A 15,326-nucleotide genomic window follows, 5' to 3' on the forward strand; every position below is an offset into this window, starting at 1 on the left:
TGGTCTACGTGCTTTCTGTAGTTTGTAAATAAACTAATTAGGTTTGGGCTTTGAAGAAAAATACTGCCCTTTGTCCAAATTTAATAAATAATCTCAAATCCAAAGCTACAGATCACAAACCTACTGAATTTTAAAAAAGCACCTGGATAAATGATGATGTCATCTGCATAATGATTAATGACAAAAAAAATCATATACATTACAGAAGAAAAGTTACAGCGCAGAGCTTAGAATTGAAGTTGGTGGAGCTCTGGAGTTGTCTTGTAATATACAGTATGTAACAAAAAACAGTCAACATATCACAATAAGTTTACATGTTTAAAGCTGTTGAAACTCATGACTGAGTGCACATTTTGCTGTAAATAAACATGACGTGCTGTTAGCACAGTGGATCTTCAGGGTGAATCGCCTCCTTCATGGTTGACTGGATGTCGGCTGAAGAAAATCACAGAAGTGAGTATATATATCTTTATTTCAGACTCAGGGTCCATAGCAAGACAAACACAAACATGACAACAGACAACACAAACAATAAAGTCAGGTTTTACATAGTTAATATCAAAAATAGAATTTACTATAAAGTTCAAATGAGACAACTGTACCAGTGTCTCCAGAACAGAGATTGATACCTGGTGGAGCTACAGTTGATATGGATCAAACTATTAATTATATGATTTTCTGAGGCATCAAGCCGACACATAAATCTATACATCAGGTTTCTGCGTACGGCGTTAAAGGTGCTGACACGTGCATTTACAAACATTTCACTCGCACTCAGCCATCGGGGTCTTTTAATAAGATTCTTAATGCATCGTTATAAGCAACCTGTAGTTTTTTCATGCTTGCTTTCTTATAGTTAACCGACAGGTATGCGGTGTACAGAGGAGTGTTAGTGTGTATGAAAGATTTTAAATATTCATACAGCGTAAAAGACTGGTTGTCTGTTTTGAGCACATTTTGTATGGTGATTAATATCACACATACACATAAGGTTTTATTCATGGATATGCAAAATGATATACAAGGTACATACTTTGAGTACAGCAGCCGTCCATGCAGTGTTTTAGGTCATCCGCCTCTTCCTTATAAGAGAAAACAAAGCAAATAGATCATCATAGAAGTATCATACAATTACAGTTTTTAAACAATGAATGTAAAGTTTTCACCATTTATAGCTCTCTACTTACTTCGCAAAGTGGTGCCGACATTTTTTGGGTAGCCCTAAAAGCAGAAACATGTACAAACAAAAGAAAACAGTTTAGAGAGACAGTACATATTAACACACACATTTTTAAACTTGTGCCACTTTGTAAAAACAAATAAAAACAGAATGGAATCAACTGCAAACAAATTATGTTTACCCAACACGGTTTTACAAAGTGTTTCTGAGCCCATGTAGGAGTGTCCTTTATACAATCGTGATCCACATAGTGGTGAACCTCGCCCCATCCTTGCTTCTGTGCGAGTCTTTCAAGGATGGCTTGACTTTTTTGAATCAGGGTTGTACGTGACAACCATTTGTGAACATTATGTGTGGCATCGCTTGTTCCAGAAAATGTGTGCTTTTCCCCACCAGACTATTTAGCACATTAAACTTGAGGAATACTCACGGCTAAAGTAGTACAGTGTGCAGATGAGAGCTAGAGCCAGGGCCGCAATTAGTCCAACCAATGGCCACAGAACCAGGGAGCCGCAGCCCTCTGGAGCTAACACACAACATATACAGTACTGAGTTTGACCTGTTGTTTCATTGTCTGTACGTAAACAACCTCTTCTGTTGCATTTACATCATCTCAATCTGATACAATGCACAAGATTAAAACCCAGTTACAATACATTCCCAGATAAAAGGGTTTATGCATCATGAAACATACATAAAGATACAGTATATTTGTAAGCAGAGGAGCATCAGACACATTACATACTGCCACAAACATGCACATCAGTGATAAAAACATCAATACTTACCCTGTTTAGAATTCTTAGGGCAGCGACAGGTGGCTGGTCGTTTAGGTTTTAACTTTGGAGGTAAGGTCGGGGGGATCACTGTAAGATAAAGACAAGCGATAACTAACAAGAATGTCAAGACATTTTTAAGCAGAGATTAAAGGAGAATACAGCCGTCTCTCATTTTCCCATTTTTATCCATCATAAAAAAATACTTTGATCAGGACCTTATCAACAAATCGTCTTGACAATACATAATGTGGTTTATAAACATGTGACTCTCTAGTCCAGTCAACAGTTTTTCTCTTTTTTAACTCATTCGACATTCACATAATGATGAATAAACTCCATAAATCAGGGGTGCCTAACCTTTTCCCTTGGAGGGCCAAAACTAAAACTGATTAGTGGACCACGGGCCAAAAGCAAATATGTAATGTATCAAGATGCAAAATGTTACTTTACTGAAGCCCCGAGAGGCAAGTTAGAAAAAAGCTCCATCTAAATTGTTTTCTCTCTGATGTTTACTATGTTTAAGTTAAGACATACATGAAAAGAAAATGTTTTTCTCAGAATAATCTTTCATTTTTTTCCACTTGCCTCCTGAGTGCTTCTGTAGCACAAGGATCCCGAGCTCCCCTGAACTGACTGGTTTCGTGGAGAAAGTTTCAATTTGCCCGCTGTACTCACTGACATTTTTAAAAAATCGATAATTAGGGATCCTACATTGTTAAGGCAAAATTTACCTCACAAAGGGTAAAATAGCATAAACAGCAATTCATATAATAATTGTCTTTGTATTAATTTGTATTTCATGTCGCTAGAAATATCTGGTGGCCAATTTTCGGCCACGGGCCCCACTTTGGGCAGCCCTGCTCTACATAGATACAATACACTCACCTATCGTAACTATGTAAGTGTCTTTTTAATCCATGATCTGGAAAGTTCTTAATATTTAATTTCCTCTACATTGAATTGTCCTTCATGTAGACAGACACCACCAGCCAGTGAAAAAAAAGTGCCCCAACAAAAACCAAAAACAGCGAAACTACAGTAATTATCATGTTTACCTGTTACACGTATACATCTCTTAACAAAAGCAACACATCGACTGGTTGCAGTAGTACTGAGGTTCTTTCGAGGGTCCACTAAGTCAGTGTGGTTGTATTAGACTGCCGCACCCAGGTAAGTCAAACTATGTGACGCCTGAAGTGAAGATTTTGGTCAGAACTAACAACTTTAAACAGAAACAATAATTTTTTTTTAATTTTTTTCATTTATAAGTATAATATGAATTTTTTTTTTACTGACAGTAGACAGTGGAGGGTTATACTGTGGAAACATGAGAAGAGAGTCTGGTGCAAGTCTGAACTCAAACTGGGGATGCCGCAGTTACATGGTACGTACTGCCATATAATTATATTACTAGGTCTCAATCTTTATTGTGCAATAAATTTTTATATATTGTTTAACCCAGTTTTAAATGCAGGTTTAGTTCAGATCAGGAAATTTGAGGTTCATACCTGCCTTGTGAAGTTCGGATGAATCTAACCCTGAAGCATTTCGCCTTTGGTGCGGTTCGTTTGGGCAACACACCAATCGCGCTCGAATGTGGACCTCAACAACCAGACTGGGACCTTGTTTAAGAGGTGGTCTCGATCTGGTTACAAACGAACTCTGGTACAGTTTGTTTTTGGTCATGATCCTAAAAACATTTACTCCTTCACCTGCCACCTGAATTTGTAAAGATGAATTGAAACTCTGACAGACACTTGCTATTTCACGGCTGTAAATGAGACACTAGAGATTTTTAGTATACAAACCTCCCGGCCGGAGAAGAGTTCCAGTCTTCCACATTTCGGTGTTTTTCTTGTCCTTAAGAACACAAGAATACACCCCTGCGTCTTCTTCTGTCACATTTATAATGCGTAGCGCAAAGGACATGCTGTTCCTCCTGTACACTTTGAACCGTGCTTGGTCCACACCTGTCCCATAATTAGCACGGCCAGCGTTGTTCCATTTGCCAAGAAACTGTACTTCACTTTGAACAGAAATACTTCTGAACCAGTAGACATATTCACAGGAGATGTTAACGCAGTCACACTCAACAGACTCTGTATTGAGGATCTTGGGATAAAGAACGGTGAGGGGTTCTTGTTGCAGGATCAGGCTTGAACCTAGGACTGGAAACAGAGGGATGTTTGAGATTTCAACAGACACGCACATGTAGTACATTTAGCAAATCCTACAGTCAAGTATGGTGGTTTAGGGTCATATATTGTTAACGGAGTTGCACTCAAATACTGCGACGAAATCAAGGCCAAACACCCATATAGTGATTTCTCAGGCTGACTCGTCCATTATTTGGTGTTAAGAAGGGTTTGATGAAAAGCATTAAGCAACAATGCATGTGTGGTCTCCTCGCTAAACAAAATTAAGACTAATTGTAACATAAAAGCACATAAAGGTGACTCTGCTTCGAGCGAGACGGAAGAACGTACAAATCTAACTGGCAACATGGTACAGAAACATTACGACTATCACCAAGTGTTGCAAGAATGGAAATGAACTATGAAGAAACTTTTGTACATATTTCAAACTCTGTGAATGTGCCATTTTGACATTGCTATATAAGGGGGCTGATTTATGCAATGTTTAAGAGATGCCTTCATCGGAAGAGCTATTTCATCTAATTTTAGAATCTGTTCGTGTCTATTTTGTCTGTTTTCCAGTCAGGTATGGAGGCATCTACCTGTTACAATCACTAGTCTTACGAAATATCTAAAAATAAACTTATATTCAAAGGCTTCCAGTGTGGAAAGGTTAAGGCTCACTGGTGTGTCAGCCTTTTCTTCTCTGTATGTAAATTAACAAATTGTGTGACGCTCAAGAAAACATGAAATAGTTTCATCCTTATTCAATGAGTTGTGCAATAGTGTATAAAAACAAAAAATGTCAAAGTTGTAATAGAGGTACAATATGAAAAAAAAAACCCACATAAAATATTGTAAATATAAATGTATATTGATATAGACCCACCGCAGAACACCAGCAGGCAGGCTAGTGTTTTGTTACCCTCATAATTTATCATCACTTTAACCGTGTACCCAGATTGTACTAATTATAATGATGTATCACACAATGGTACCAATAACTTACAGCAGTGTAATTGTGCAATTCAGAGATATATTAATAATGACCAGTACAATTTTGACTGATGAGCGGTGGAAGGGTAACGGCATTGCACTTGATCTGTTTAAACAATCTACCTCATTTGTTGAAAGACTCAATTCCACCTTTCAGCACAGACCATGGTAAGAACTATCTGATAATTGCAGACAAGTTAAGTTAAACATCAGACATATAATCAGTGTAAGTCGACAACAACACGTCACTCGCTTCAGGCCTCTGGCTGAGTTATGGTGTTACGAATGCCTGAGGCTAACAACAACATGAAAACATCAGAGAAACTTGGTGGTCTTACCTGGCGTCCACAGAGATACTGTCAATAGTGTCCATGCCAGTGGCAGCAGGATCATTTTGTCTGGTGGACAGTATTTGTACGCACGTATGTATCTTGAATGGTAGCTGAGGGACGGTGCTGATACTTTCTTTTCCTGCTATCTATCCTTCAGAGGTGATGGGAGGAACTGAGCTGTCAGGGCCCTGAGTATACAAGGCAACACCCCAATGTGACACACACAGGGCCTATCAGAGGGGGCCATGTACCAGCCAGGACACACACACACACACACACACACACACACACACACACACACACACACACACACACTCTCTCTCTCTCTCTCTCTCTCTCTCTCTCTCTCTCTGCTGAAAAATACCTTAATTTGAGATGTGCATAAAACATGATCTGTGAAAAGCAAACCATATAAGGCGTCAAAAGGCTAATCGGTCTTGACTGCCCTTCACTTAAAAAATATATACCGAACAAATAGCGTATTTTCAAAGATGGGAGTTGTTAAAGGAGAAACTTGCAGTTTAACATACAGTACATGACATACATAAAATGGTCATAACAAACAGCTGAAAACATATTGTGATGCTTTGTCAGAGCTGACATGATACCACATATCAAGCAATAAAAAAAAGTGATATTCAAACAGCAGCAGTTTGCAGTGCTGTGGTCTCTGCCCAGGTGCGTGACCTAGAGCGACCTAGAGTCCTATATACGCAGCTTCATGCCTAAGTGCAGAGCACGGAGAAGGAATACCGCTGTACGAAGCCTAAACATAAAGTCTTAACTGGAAATGAATGATAAGTTATACAAACACTGATCCACAATGCTGTAGGTTATTGTTATATAATCACTGTTATCTGTATACAGCTTTTTCAGATCTTTCTAATAACGTTTATCTTTAACCTTGCATAAAGTACGGGGTAGAGTGTACCAAGACACACATGAAGAAAACACAACGACAAAATGCAGTGAGATTTTTTGCATGCGAAACTACGCAATTAAATAAAATACTTCATTCATTCTTTGAATACTTTTCTCAATTATTTCAACAAACTGAATGTTCTGATATTTCGTAAGTTTTTCAGTTCAATTGAAATCATAAAGAAACCACCGTTTGAATTTCATTGAATTTCTCCACTTTACGATGAATTGTCCCCAAATGATTTCTTTCTTATCATATAAATTACTTAGATCATAAAAGAACAAATAAAAGACATTTTCTTCCAATAACATGGAAGATTCCTCTCTGCACAAATCAACTGATCAAATGACCCACAGCTATAAAAAGCTGCAAACTGTTTTCATTTTGTTGACAAAATGATAGACACGTAGTAAAATTTCATCACTTACAGACACGATGGCCTAAAATACAACCAAGGTTGCGTTTTAGAAACACCTGACTTTGGAATGAGTCAATAAACGCTGCAACAACCAATTTGTTTCCAGAATGTAATATTTTTTCTGTCAATTGTTTAATCACTTTTCAGAAAACAGTGAAAAAATTGCCATTGAATTTCCATGGGCCTCATGTGATGTCTTCAGATTGTTTGTGTCAGTTATTTGTCCAATAACCAAAAGTACATAATTTATTATATAAAACAGAAAAACAGCAAATCTTCACATCCCCAAGGATGGAACAAATTAGCTAAAAGTAAGTACTAAAGTACTACATTTCACATTGAATACTTCTGGTTTGTTGCATTCAGTGGATTTACCAAACACTCAAGGCTAAGAAACACTGAAGTCTTTTCATTGACCATAAATCAGTGATGCTGCCACTAATGAGCAGCAATGACTGCAGAAGTACGCTGTATTGGAAAGCACTTGAGCTTCCCTTGAAGTTGATATGTTACATTAAAACCTAACTTTAACAACTTTATTTCACATTATTGGTAATATGTCCAACTCATTGGCACTTGTGTTGCACCCATAAAAATGAGAACTGACTGTTCAAATGTCTCACTATCCCAAGAATTCAGAATGTTCCTGATAAACTGCTCAGTGCTTAAATCATCCGAGTGGTGTCTGTGGATCATTTTGTCTCTGGATTTGTTTTGTGTATGCATGAAAGGTTATAGCGTAGAACGGTCTAGTGGGGGTCTTAAAAGTGAGAGGATGTGGGCACTGTATACTTCTACGGGGGTCGTAGACTCGAGCGAGGCATGGAACGAGACCACAGGATTCTTTGAAAACAGGAGATCTCAGGGGGCTTCAGAGCTGCTCTTTACACATCGCTGAGCTATATCGCCTTTGTTGGTCTCTGCGCTGACGCTTCAAGTCAAAGCTGCTGGCTGAGAAATTCAGCTCCTATTTAATTCCCTCTTTCATCAGCCAACTTGTTTACAATTTAGTATTTTAAGACGCTAGCTGTCTGTATTACTATGTGTCGCAGATGTAGGAGTTTGTTTGGTTCTCATCAGCAGCGCCTTGAAAAAGTTTGCATTTAAAGTCATCTAACAGCCCCTGCAGGACTTCTGTAATGGACTACATCAACTTTTCGATTACTTGTCTCGTTCGCATTTTTACTTTGCTGTCAAAACTGGTGTCTCAAACTGTGATCAAGATGGCATCTCAGTCTTTTTCAGACTACTTTGGCTTGAATGTTGTGATACCCTGTGCTCCTGTTCAAACAGCCATGTAATGTGCATCATTCTGCGCCCAGTATCCTACTGCCATCGAATATCTGACATACAGCAATCAGCCAAACTTAAAAGTTAGTCCATATGCTACACATTAAAAAAGTCATGTAGAAAAAAACAACTTTCTTTTGAAAATATTAAATCTCTGGATCAGTTTGATCAAGTTTTGCCAAGTTTTTATGGCACCTGTATCAAGAGTAGTGTAAATAACTAGACCACCACTTTGGTCTGCTCTCAGGGTTCAGTGTCTGTAGTCAAACTCGCCCACTGTCATAATTCTTACAACTCTACGAGCAACCTCATCAAACAAGTGCAAACAGAGGCTCAAGGACCTATTTCAAACACCTATCTTGTTTTGAGTGGCTCTTAATGAGTCAAAGGGACAGTTTATTTAGCCTCTTTTCAGTCACCTTTAAGTTACATATACTGCCTGTGTTCAAGTCGTCACAAACTGCATCTGAATTTGAAAAGTTTTTTGAAGAGCTGTCCTCGTTTGATCTTTTGCACCTGTCTGACCCCAAACACTTCATGTGCTGTTTGGATGTGGATGCAAACGCAGACAATGCACAGTAGATTGGGGCGATGTCTCAACACTTTGCTGCTTATATAAAAGTTTTGGTGCAGTGTGTGCAAAAGGCACAGAATTTGTTACATTTTCATCATTTCATTATGTACAACATGGACTCTACCTCTCTACATCTCCAGTAGCCTTCTTTCAGTCTGTGTCTCTGAGTAAAAGCACACAGAGCTTCAAAAGAAATGAAACGACTAAGTGCCTACCATCTCTGGGCTTTTATTTAGATGCTCTGATTGAAGCTAAACAGCTCCAACCTCAGGCTGCTATAGGGATCACAATCTATCAAATCCTTGCCAAAAGCACTGTCACATAATCAAACATAATTTAACTTATTAATGTGTTAAGAGATGTCAAGATGACTTCCTGATAATTTCAAACAATAAATGTTACAGCCAACAATAATAACTGTGCAAATTAATTAAACCAAAGACATATTAAGTGTCATAGTGAAAAATAAAGCTATAACAATTGTGGATGCATGTTAGAAACCCCTCCAAACACACTGAAATAAAAGGAATCCATCCATTCCTTACAGACACAAACTGACTACACACGGCTAGCCAGCTAGCACAGCTGTGGAGAACAACACTTTAGGGCTATCAGAGCAGACAGTAAAAACAGCTATAAAGATCATTTTTATGTACACGGTTGTTTGAGATTTTCCATGTCATGCTCATGATAATGTCATGTTTTTTCTAAACGGCAGCAGTTCAAAAGACAGAGTGAGAATGGGCCTTTTGAGTTTAACAGCCCAGAATGGAGTCGTCCCACAGCTTCTCCTCTTCTGTCCTGGTGTCGACTCTCTCTTTCATTTTTTTCTTCTCTTTCCTGTACTTGGGTTTAGCTGACCCATCCTGCCCACCATCCCTCTGCTCAGCATTCACTTCAGTCTCAATATGCACTTCAGTCTCTTTTCTATTGTCCATCATATCCTCTGGCATTACATTGTCCCTCACAGTTTCCCCTCCTACTGCCTCAAAGTCCTGCTCTTTGGATTTCTTGTCTCGTCTTCTCCTCTTGCCATGACTTTTCTGCTTTTTTCGCCTCCTCTCTTCCTCCGAGTCTCCAGATTCCCTTCTTCTCCTGTCATCTGACTCCTTATCTCTGTCCCTTCTCCATCGCTTTCTCCTCCTCTCCTCCTTGTCTATGTCCTCATCTTTTGCCCTCTTGTCTCTCTCCCTCCTGGATTTTCTAATCCTCCTCCTTTTTTCTCTGCGCCTGTATTCTGTGTCATCACTGTCACTTGTGCTACTGCTGTAGGAGGAATACGAGGAGGAGTAGGATGATGTGGTGGTATACGAGGAGGAGCTCGACTGCTTCCTGCGCCTCCGTCTCTTCATGGGTTGATTTGTGAACATTGGAGAGCCTGAGCCTGGGAAGACTGGAGGAGGGCAGTTGTAATCATAGCCATGGGGTGGCCGGGGAGGGGCCTGATATGGGGGACGCCACCCTTCAGCTGGGTTGTAACAGCCAAGATGGGAGTGATGAGGAGGGTTAGAGGTGGGAGGAAAGTTGGACACAGGTTTGTTCAGCTCAATGATATCCGCCTTGTTTAATACTTCCTCTTCTTCTTCTTCATCTTCCTCATCCTCCTTTTGTGTCTCACCTGGAGGGAGGACTTGGCCGCTCTTGGGGGCGAGTCCACGAGCCTTCTGAATCTGAATGTAATCTGACAGTTCATCTGCAAATGTGTTGTAGGCTTTCTGCTGGGACTTGCACAGGTTGATGACCTTCTTCTCCCTGGTCAAGAACATGTCAACAGGAATTACGTCACTATTACAATTCATGTGTGCAGCAGAAAACTAAAACACGAGCCAAAAGTAGCACAAAGCAACATAGATGTTAGGTGATCATATCCATCTGAGCTTTAAGAAGTTGAAGCGATTGAAGATATTAAATTTTCAGCGCAGTTTAAATTATGACGCAATGACAGTTGCCAGGTTGTGTTGATCTTACCTAATCTGGTGTTTGTTTCCTTGCATGTGGGCCTGGTACATCTCCACAGAATTAAATTGCAAACTACACATCTGACACATGAGGGAGTTGGCTGTAGTCAACAGAAGGTGGGTGAGGTGGGAAAGAAGGAAGAGACAGCATTAAATATCCAATGATGGTTTATAAGCACTCAGATATAGAGCTTGCATTTTGTTTGCATTTGACGGTCTCCAAGTCTTCTCTATAAAGAGAGGTTTCACAGCCTACGATGGAAAATAAGTCCTGAGGTTAGCATCTGTTTAACTGCAAACAGTGGCTAACTAACTGCAACTTTGCCATGTCAGACTAACTGCCTCGTCAGCACCAGTTTATCGTCAGAGGGTTAGAATACCAACACCTACCTGCTCATCTCCTACCTTCCTGCTACCATTGATGGGATAAAATCTTCATAGCTGAAGGATTTTCCGTTTCAAATGTAAGAGGGATTTTCTTTTTTTATCGTGTAAGTATCAGGCTGTTAGGCTGTTGCCAGCTTCTAGTGATTTTATTTGACACCTTGCATTTCATATGGATTAAAGGACACTGACATAAAACTCAAGAACATAACTCATTGCACAAAACATTGCCTCTTAAAATACACTTAATATCCTAATGTGAAACTGTGAATTTTAAGATAGTTCCTGCAGGGTCTGATGGCCTTTGTAATATACTGCTTTGCTGAGAGGCAGGACCATGTGTTACCTTGTTGGGCATCGTCTCCAAGTTCTTTGAGCAGATCCTGTCTGGTCTGATTCCTCTGGTGTTTGCGTCCATTGTAGTGCTGCAAAGCCATTTGGGGATTGTTGAAGGAAGCAGCACACAGGGCACAGTATTTGTTAGGGTCGTTCAGATCAACCTCTGTGCTGGGGGCAGTTGTTGTGCCTGTTGGGTCCATAGCACCCTCTGGGGCTGATTTCTGGTCGGTCGTATCAGGATCCTGACTCAGACTTGGTGGAGTATGCACCTCTGTGGATCCTACGACTGTAAAGAGAAATGATCAATTAAAGTTAAATTGTGTGACCATAAGAACTTAAGCAACTTGAGCAGTTGGTTTAATCAAACCCACACTTGCCTGGTGGCTGGAGACCTTGTTTACGGAGATTTTTAAAATGGACTTTGCCCTCGTAGTGTGATTTTGCCACCACAGGGGAACTAAACACCATGTTACACAGCTCACAGAAACGGTCCCTATCAGTCATCATAGTCCGCTGCAAAAAACAGATTGACTTATCAAGAAACAGCTAAATGCTTCCTCACATAGCATGTCAACTGCAAATAAAGTAAAATAAGAAAGATGTCTTATTTGATCATATTTTATTGATGATATTGGAGCACTAAAGCTATGAGACTCAATGTTCAACATTACAGATTTAGATTGTACCTAAATGAGTTAAATCTCTACATGAGCTCTAACCTGAGGTCCTGTGGACTCTCTGTCCATCTTCTCTGCTCTCTTCGCCTGCAGGTACACCCGGAGTTTCTGAGCATGTTTCTTTCCCTTCAGTGGGGGAGATATGGGAGACATTGTTACACAGGCTTTGACCTCGTGAGGTTAATAAAACTGTATCTCAGTCCCATTAGGAGTTCCTGGAAAGCAGCACGCACCTCGTAGTGGGACAGCCTCTGAGATTCAAAGAGCAGCACAGCCTCACACACATGGCAGTAGTCGTCAGTGAGGAGACCCTTAAGTAGCTCCTCTTCACTCTTGTCTCCTGTGTGGCAGAATATGCTGTCACCGGGACGATCAAGCCACAGTCAATTACATGGACGACTATTTTAAGTATGAACAAGAAATGAGCTAGTAAATCATTACAGTGCATTCATACAACATATACAAGGTCTATGCAAGACCTAAACTTTAAAATAAATCTGACTGTTGCTGTCTGAACACCGGTTGGTTAAGTAGAAATACAACAAATTAGTTATTTTCTATGGGATAAAGGCCTCATCCAACATTCAAAATAGTTTTGTTTTTGTAGGCCAGGAAGTCTGCACAGCATACGACAAAAGTGAGGGAAAAAGCAGTTTTTCCTGCAATACAGCCTGTAATAACAACTTCCTCCTGTATAATGGAGAAAGCAGGAGCCAATCTAACATGAAATTTACAAATTTTACTGAATTCCACACTTATTTAAGACGTACCCACCCTCTTCAGACTGTATTTAAAGCAAGACATTATTTACTACATAATGTGTGTGAATGTATACAAAATCTAATATTACATAATGGATTCTTTGGGACAGCACTAAACCAGGAAGTCCTTCTATCATTACATTTCACAACATGTCTTAATTGCCGCATATTGCTACCTGAATCACTGCGACTTAAAGCCAACCTCTTTAAGTGCTAAACAGCAATACATCTGAACACTTGTAGCTTATAGTGCTACAGTGTAAAATAAAATAATCATGGTTTCATGCTTGAGGCATACATTCATATTCATTTTTCACTACAAAAGGTCAGCACATTTCCTATGATAACATCAATGAAATATAGTGTGCTCTGCTTTTTTTTTTTTTTTTTTTACATGAAACAAGATTATTTATCACTCAAACATTTGTAATATCTGGCAACATCACTGTCAATGAATAATACGCTCAACTGTTTGGCAAAGGTTAGTTGTGAGTATGGCTACTTTTGCAAAATTGTGAAGAAGCAGTTTATGAGGTGTACAAGTTTAATTCTATTAATCCACCAGATATCAATAAATAGACATCAATAAAAAGGAACTTTTTAGTATACTGTGAGAATCAATTTGTTTGCATTTTGGCTGGCTGTCTTTAAACAGTATGCCATGTTAAGTTAACCATGACTGATAAATATGGTTTTATGACTGGTGGTGACTGAGAAATGATTAGTCAATAGGTCAATGGACAAATAAATTACAGATCACTGTTTTTAAATGAATTACGTTATATTCATTCACTAAGTAACACATTATTGTTGGTTACAGTGAGTCAACTGCAAAGATGCGCTTGCTTTTCCTGCAAATGCACATTCAGTATAATTGTAAAATCAATATTTATGTTTATGATGATCAATTGTCACTTATAAAGCATGGACCAAATGGTCGAAAAATTACTTCAACATGAATCAATCCTGAAAATGACCATGTTCAGCCCTATCAAGTGGAAATGAGGACTATGTGCTGGCTGAACCTCCCAAATTCTTCAATGTAATCAAACAATTACACACTAAAAGCATTTCCCTCTGCATCTATGTAAAATAATATGTACAGCTCTAATAAACTAAGGACTGTCATGAGTAAAGCCAACAATTTCCATGTCTGCTGATACACTTCAAATATTGTACTTACCAAATGATAATCACAGTAGCAGTTAAGAAAACAGAGACTGCAGGTACTGTATCTCAAAGTATGTGAACAATGTTTGCATAAGAGAAAATATATTAATAATATAAAATAATTTTATTCTACTGGTGAGTGATTGATTGACACTTCATCAGAAGTCGGAGATCCTTCAAACTCACTACCAACTTCAGACTACTCTTTTGACTAGCTTGTGTATTGCTTCATTATATTGCAGTCCACTGATAACGTATTTACTCAGCTACCATCTATTTCCAGAGGATCAAATGAATGTCACTCACTAATTGTATAAACTTATTTGATGGCCTACGTTTCAAGAGAATGTTAGCTGCCTTACCAGCTAACCTTGACCACTGGTAAGTTGCTAATCCAAGTGGTCGACAGGCTGCCTGGGCTGGGGAACAAGTTAGCTCGCACAACCATCAACGTTAGCAACTGTTAAACCACTTCCGGACCTTGGAAAACGAGAAACCTTTTAACTTTGCATGGTTTCACTAGAAGGCTGGAGTAAGGATTTAAAGGCTATTTCAGTGGGCGATATCTTAAACGAGCCGTGTAACCACGGAGCGGTATAAAGTATTGAGCTCCTAACGTTACAGCTAATTTTAGACAGTTGACATCGCGTTCTTAGCTAAGGAGCTAGCTAGCTCACTCGATTGTTGAGCTGGCTAGCCAGTTAGCTAAAAAGCTAACGTTGGCTCGGAATGTAGTGTAGGACGGCTGAATTTGCATGTTCTAGACAAAACTCACCTTCAACCTGGGTACTATCTATTTTAGTGTTTATTACTTTGTCAGCATCTGGGACAGAAGCCGCGTTAGGGGTACTAGTAGTGTTATGTTGAGCGTCTGACTCCGCAAGCAGCGGAGTACAGACACTCCTGTCGTCCATCTTTTTCCCTAACATAAGCTGCTCAGCGCATGCGCAGTGGTGTCGTAGTACTAATGGCGTTTGGTTTTGAGGGACAATCCTCCAAATAACTTGTTAGTGTCCCTGATGATTGTGTTTGAATCAGACTCAGACCATTAACATGCATTTAAAAACGTTTGTCATTTCATAAACTGTATCTCAAACCTCATAAATTATGGCAAATTGTGAATTCAGTTTTGTTCATTTCTAAGGTTATTATATTTTATAAAAGACAAATAAAATAACACATTCCATGTCCTTTTCTTTGCTGTACTTTATTTGAGTTTTTGTCATTAAACCTTTGTGTTTGTTCTATTCAAGTGCCCCAGTAAGCCATGACAGCAAGCCACCATGCACAATACCAGGACCCTGAGCAGCTAAATGGTATTAAGCCATCAAGAATTTAATTAATTTTCTTTTAGTGCCTACTTTTTAGAGCCTGCTGTTCTTGCTCAAAAGACAACGCCAGAAATGAATAA

General features: G+C 39.2%; 2 protein-coding genes across 4 annotated transcripts; both read right to left on the minus strand.

Moving 5' to 3' along the window:
* Positions 1-5,532, minus strand: cd8b (cd8 beta). Its single transcript, XM_084348011.1, has 7 exons — positions 5,429-5,532; positions 3,768-4,127; positions 1,969-2,046; positions 1,611-1,706; positions 1,188-1,221; positions 1,034-1,082; positions 1-435 (listed from the first exon to the last, which is right to left on the minus strand). The coding sequence occupies exons 1-6, from the start codon at positions 5,481-5,483 to the stop codon at positions 1,064-1,066; spliced, it is 642 nt and encodes a 213-aa protein (XP_084204137.1). The 5' UTR covers positions 5,484-5,532; the 3' UTR covers positions 1-435; positions 1,034-1,063.
* A 3,306-nt stretch (positions 5,533-8,838) lies between these two features.
* On the minus strand, positions 8,839-14,831 carry zmat1 (zinc finger matrin-type 1). 3 transcript variants are annotated; one of them, XM_084349312.1, is made up of 7 exons: positions 14,691-14,831; positions 12,218-12,324; positions 12,027-12,110; positions 11,685-11,820; positions 11,315-11,593; positions 10,595-10,685; positions 8,839-10,378 (listed from the first exon to the last, which is right to left on the minus strand). In XM_084349312.1, the coding sequence occupies exons 1-7, from the start codon at positions 14,827-14,829 to the stop codon at positions 9,382-9,384; spliced, it is 1,833 nt and encodes a 610-aa protein (XP_084205438.1). In that variant the 5' UTR covers positions 14,830-14,831; the 3' UTR covers positions 8,839-9,381. The 3 variants fall into 3 exon arrangements, with proteins under 3 accessions (XP_084205438.1, XP_084205439.1, XP_084205440.1); XM_084349313.1 differs by having other exon boundaries at positions 12,218-12,341; positions 14,691-14,781; XM_084349314.1 differs by lacking the exon at positions 14,691-14,831 and adding an exon at positions 14,278-14,358.
* Between the last annotated feature and the right edge of the window lie 495 nt (positions 14,832-15,326).

Source organism: Pagrus pagrus (genome assembly GCF_965226575.1).
Source record: "Pagrus pagrus genome assembly, chromosome: 3".
NCBI lineage: Eukaryota > Metazoa > Chordata > Actinopteri > Spariformes > Sparidae > Pagrus > Pagrus pagrus.

Excerpts from the sequence above, each read along its gene's own strand:
- cd8b (XM_084348011.1), bottom strand. The coding sequence starts at position 5,483 with ATGATCCTGCTGCCACTGGCATGGACACTATTGACAGTATCTCTGTGG. Across the intron at positions 2,047-3,767 it reads AACTCTTCTCCGGCCGGGAG|TGATCCCCCCGACCTTACCT; the intron begins GTTTGTATACTA and ends TTTATCTTACAG. Across the intron at positions 1,222-1,610 it reads CACACTGTACTACTTTAGCC|GGCTACCCAAAAAATGTCGG; the intron begins GTGAGTATTCCT and ends TTCTGCTTTTAG.
- zmat1 (XM_084349312.1), bottom strand. The coding sequence starts at position 14,829 with ATGGACGACAGGAGTGTCTGTACTCCGCTGCTTGCGGAGTCAGACGCT. Across the intron at positions 12,325-14,690 it reads AGATAGTACCCAGGTTGAAG|GAGACAAGAGTGAAGAGGAG; the intron begins GTGAGTTTTGTC and ends TCTGCCACACAG. Across the intron at positions 11,594-11,684 it reads ACAAGGTCTCCAGCCACCAG|TCGTAGGATCCACAGAGGTG; the intron begins GCAAGTGTGGGT and ends TTCTCTTTACAG.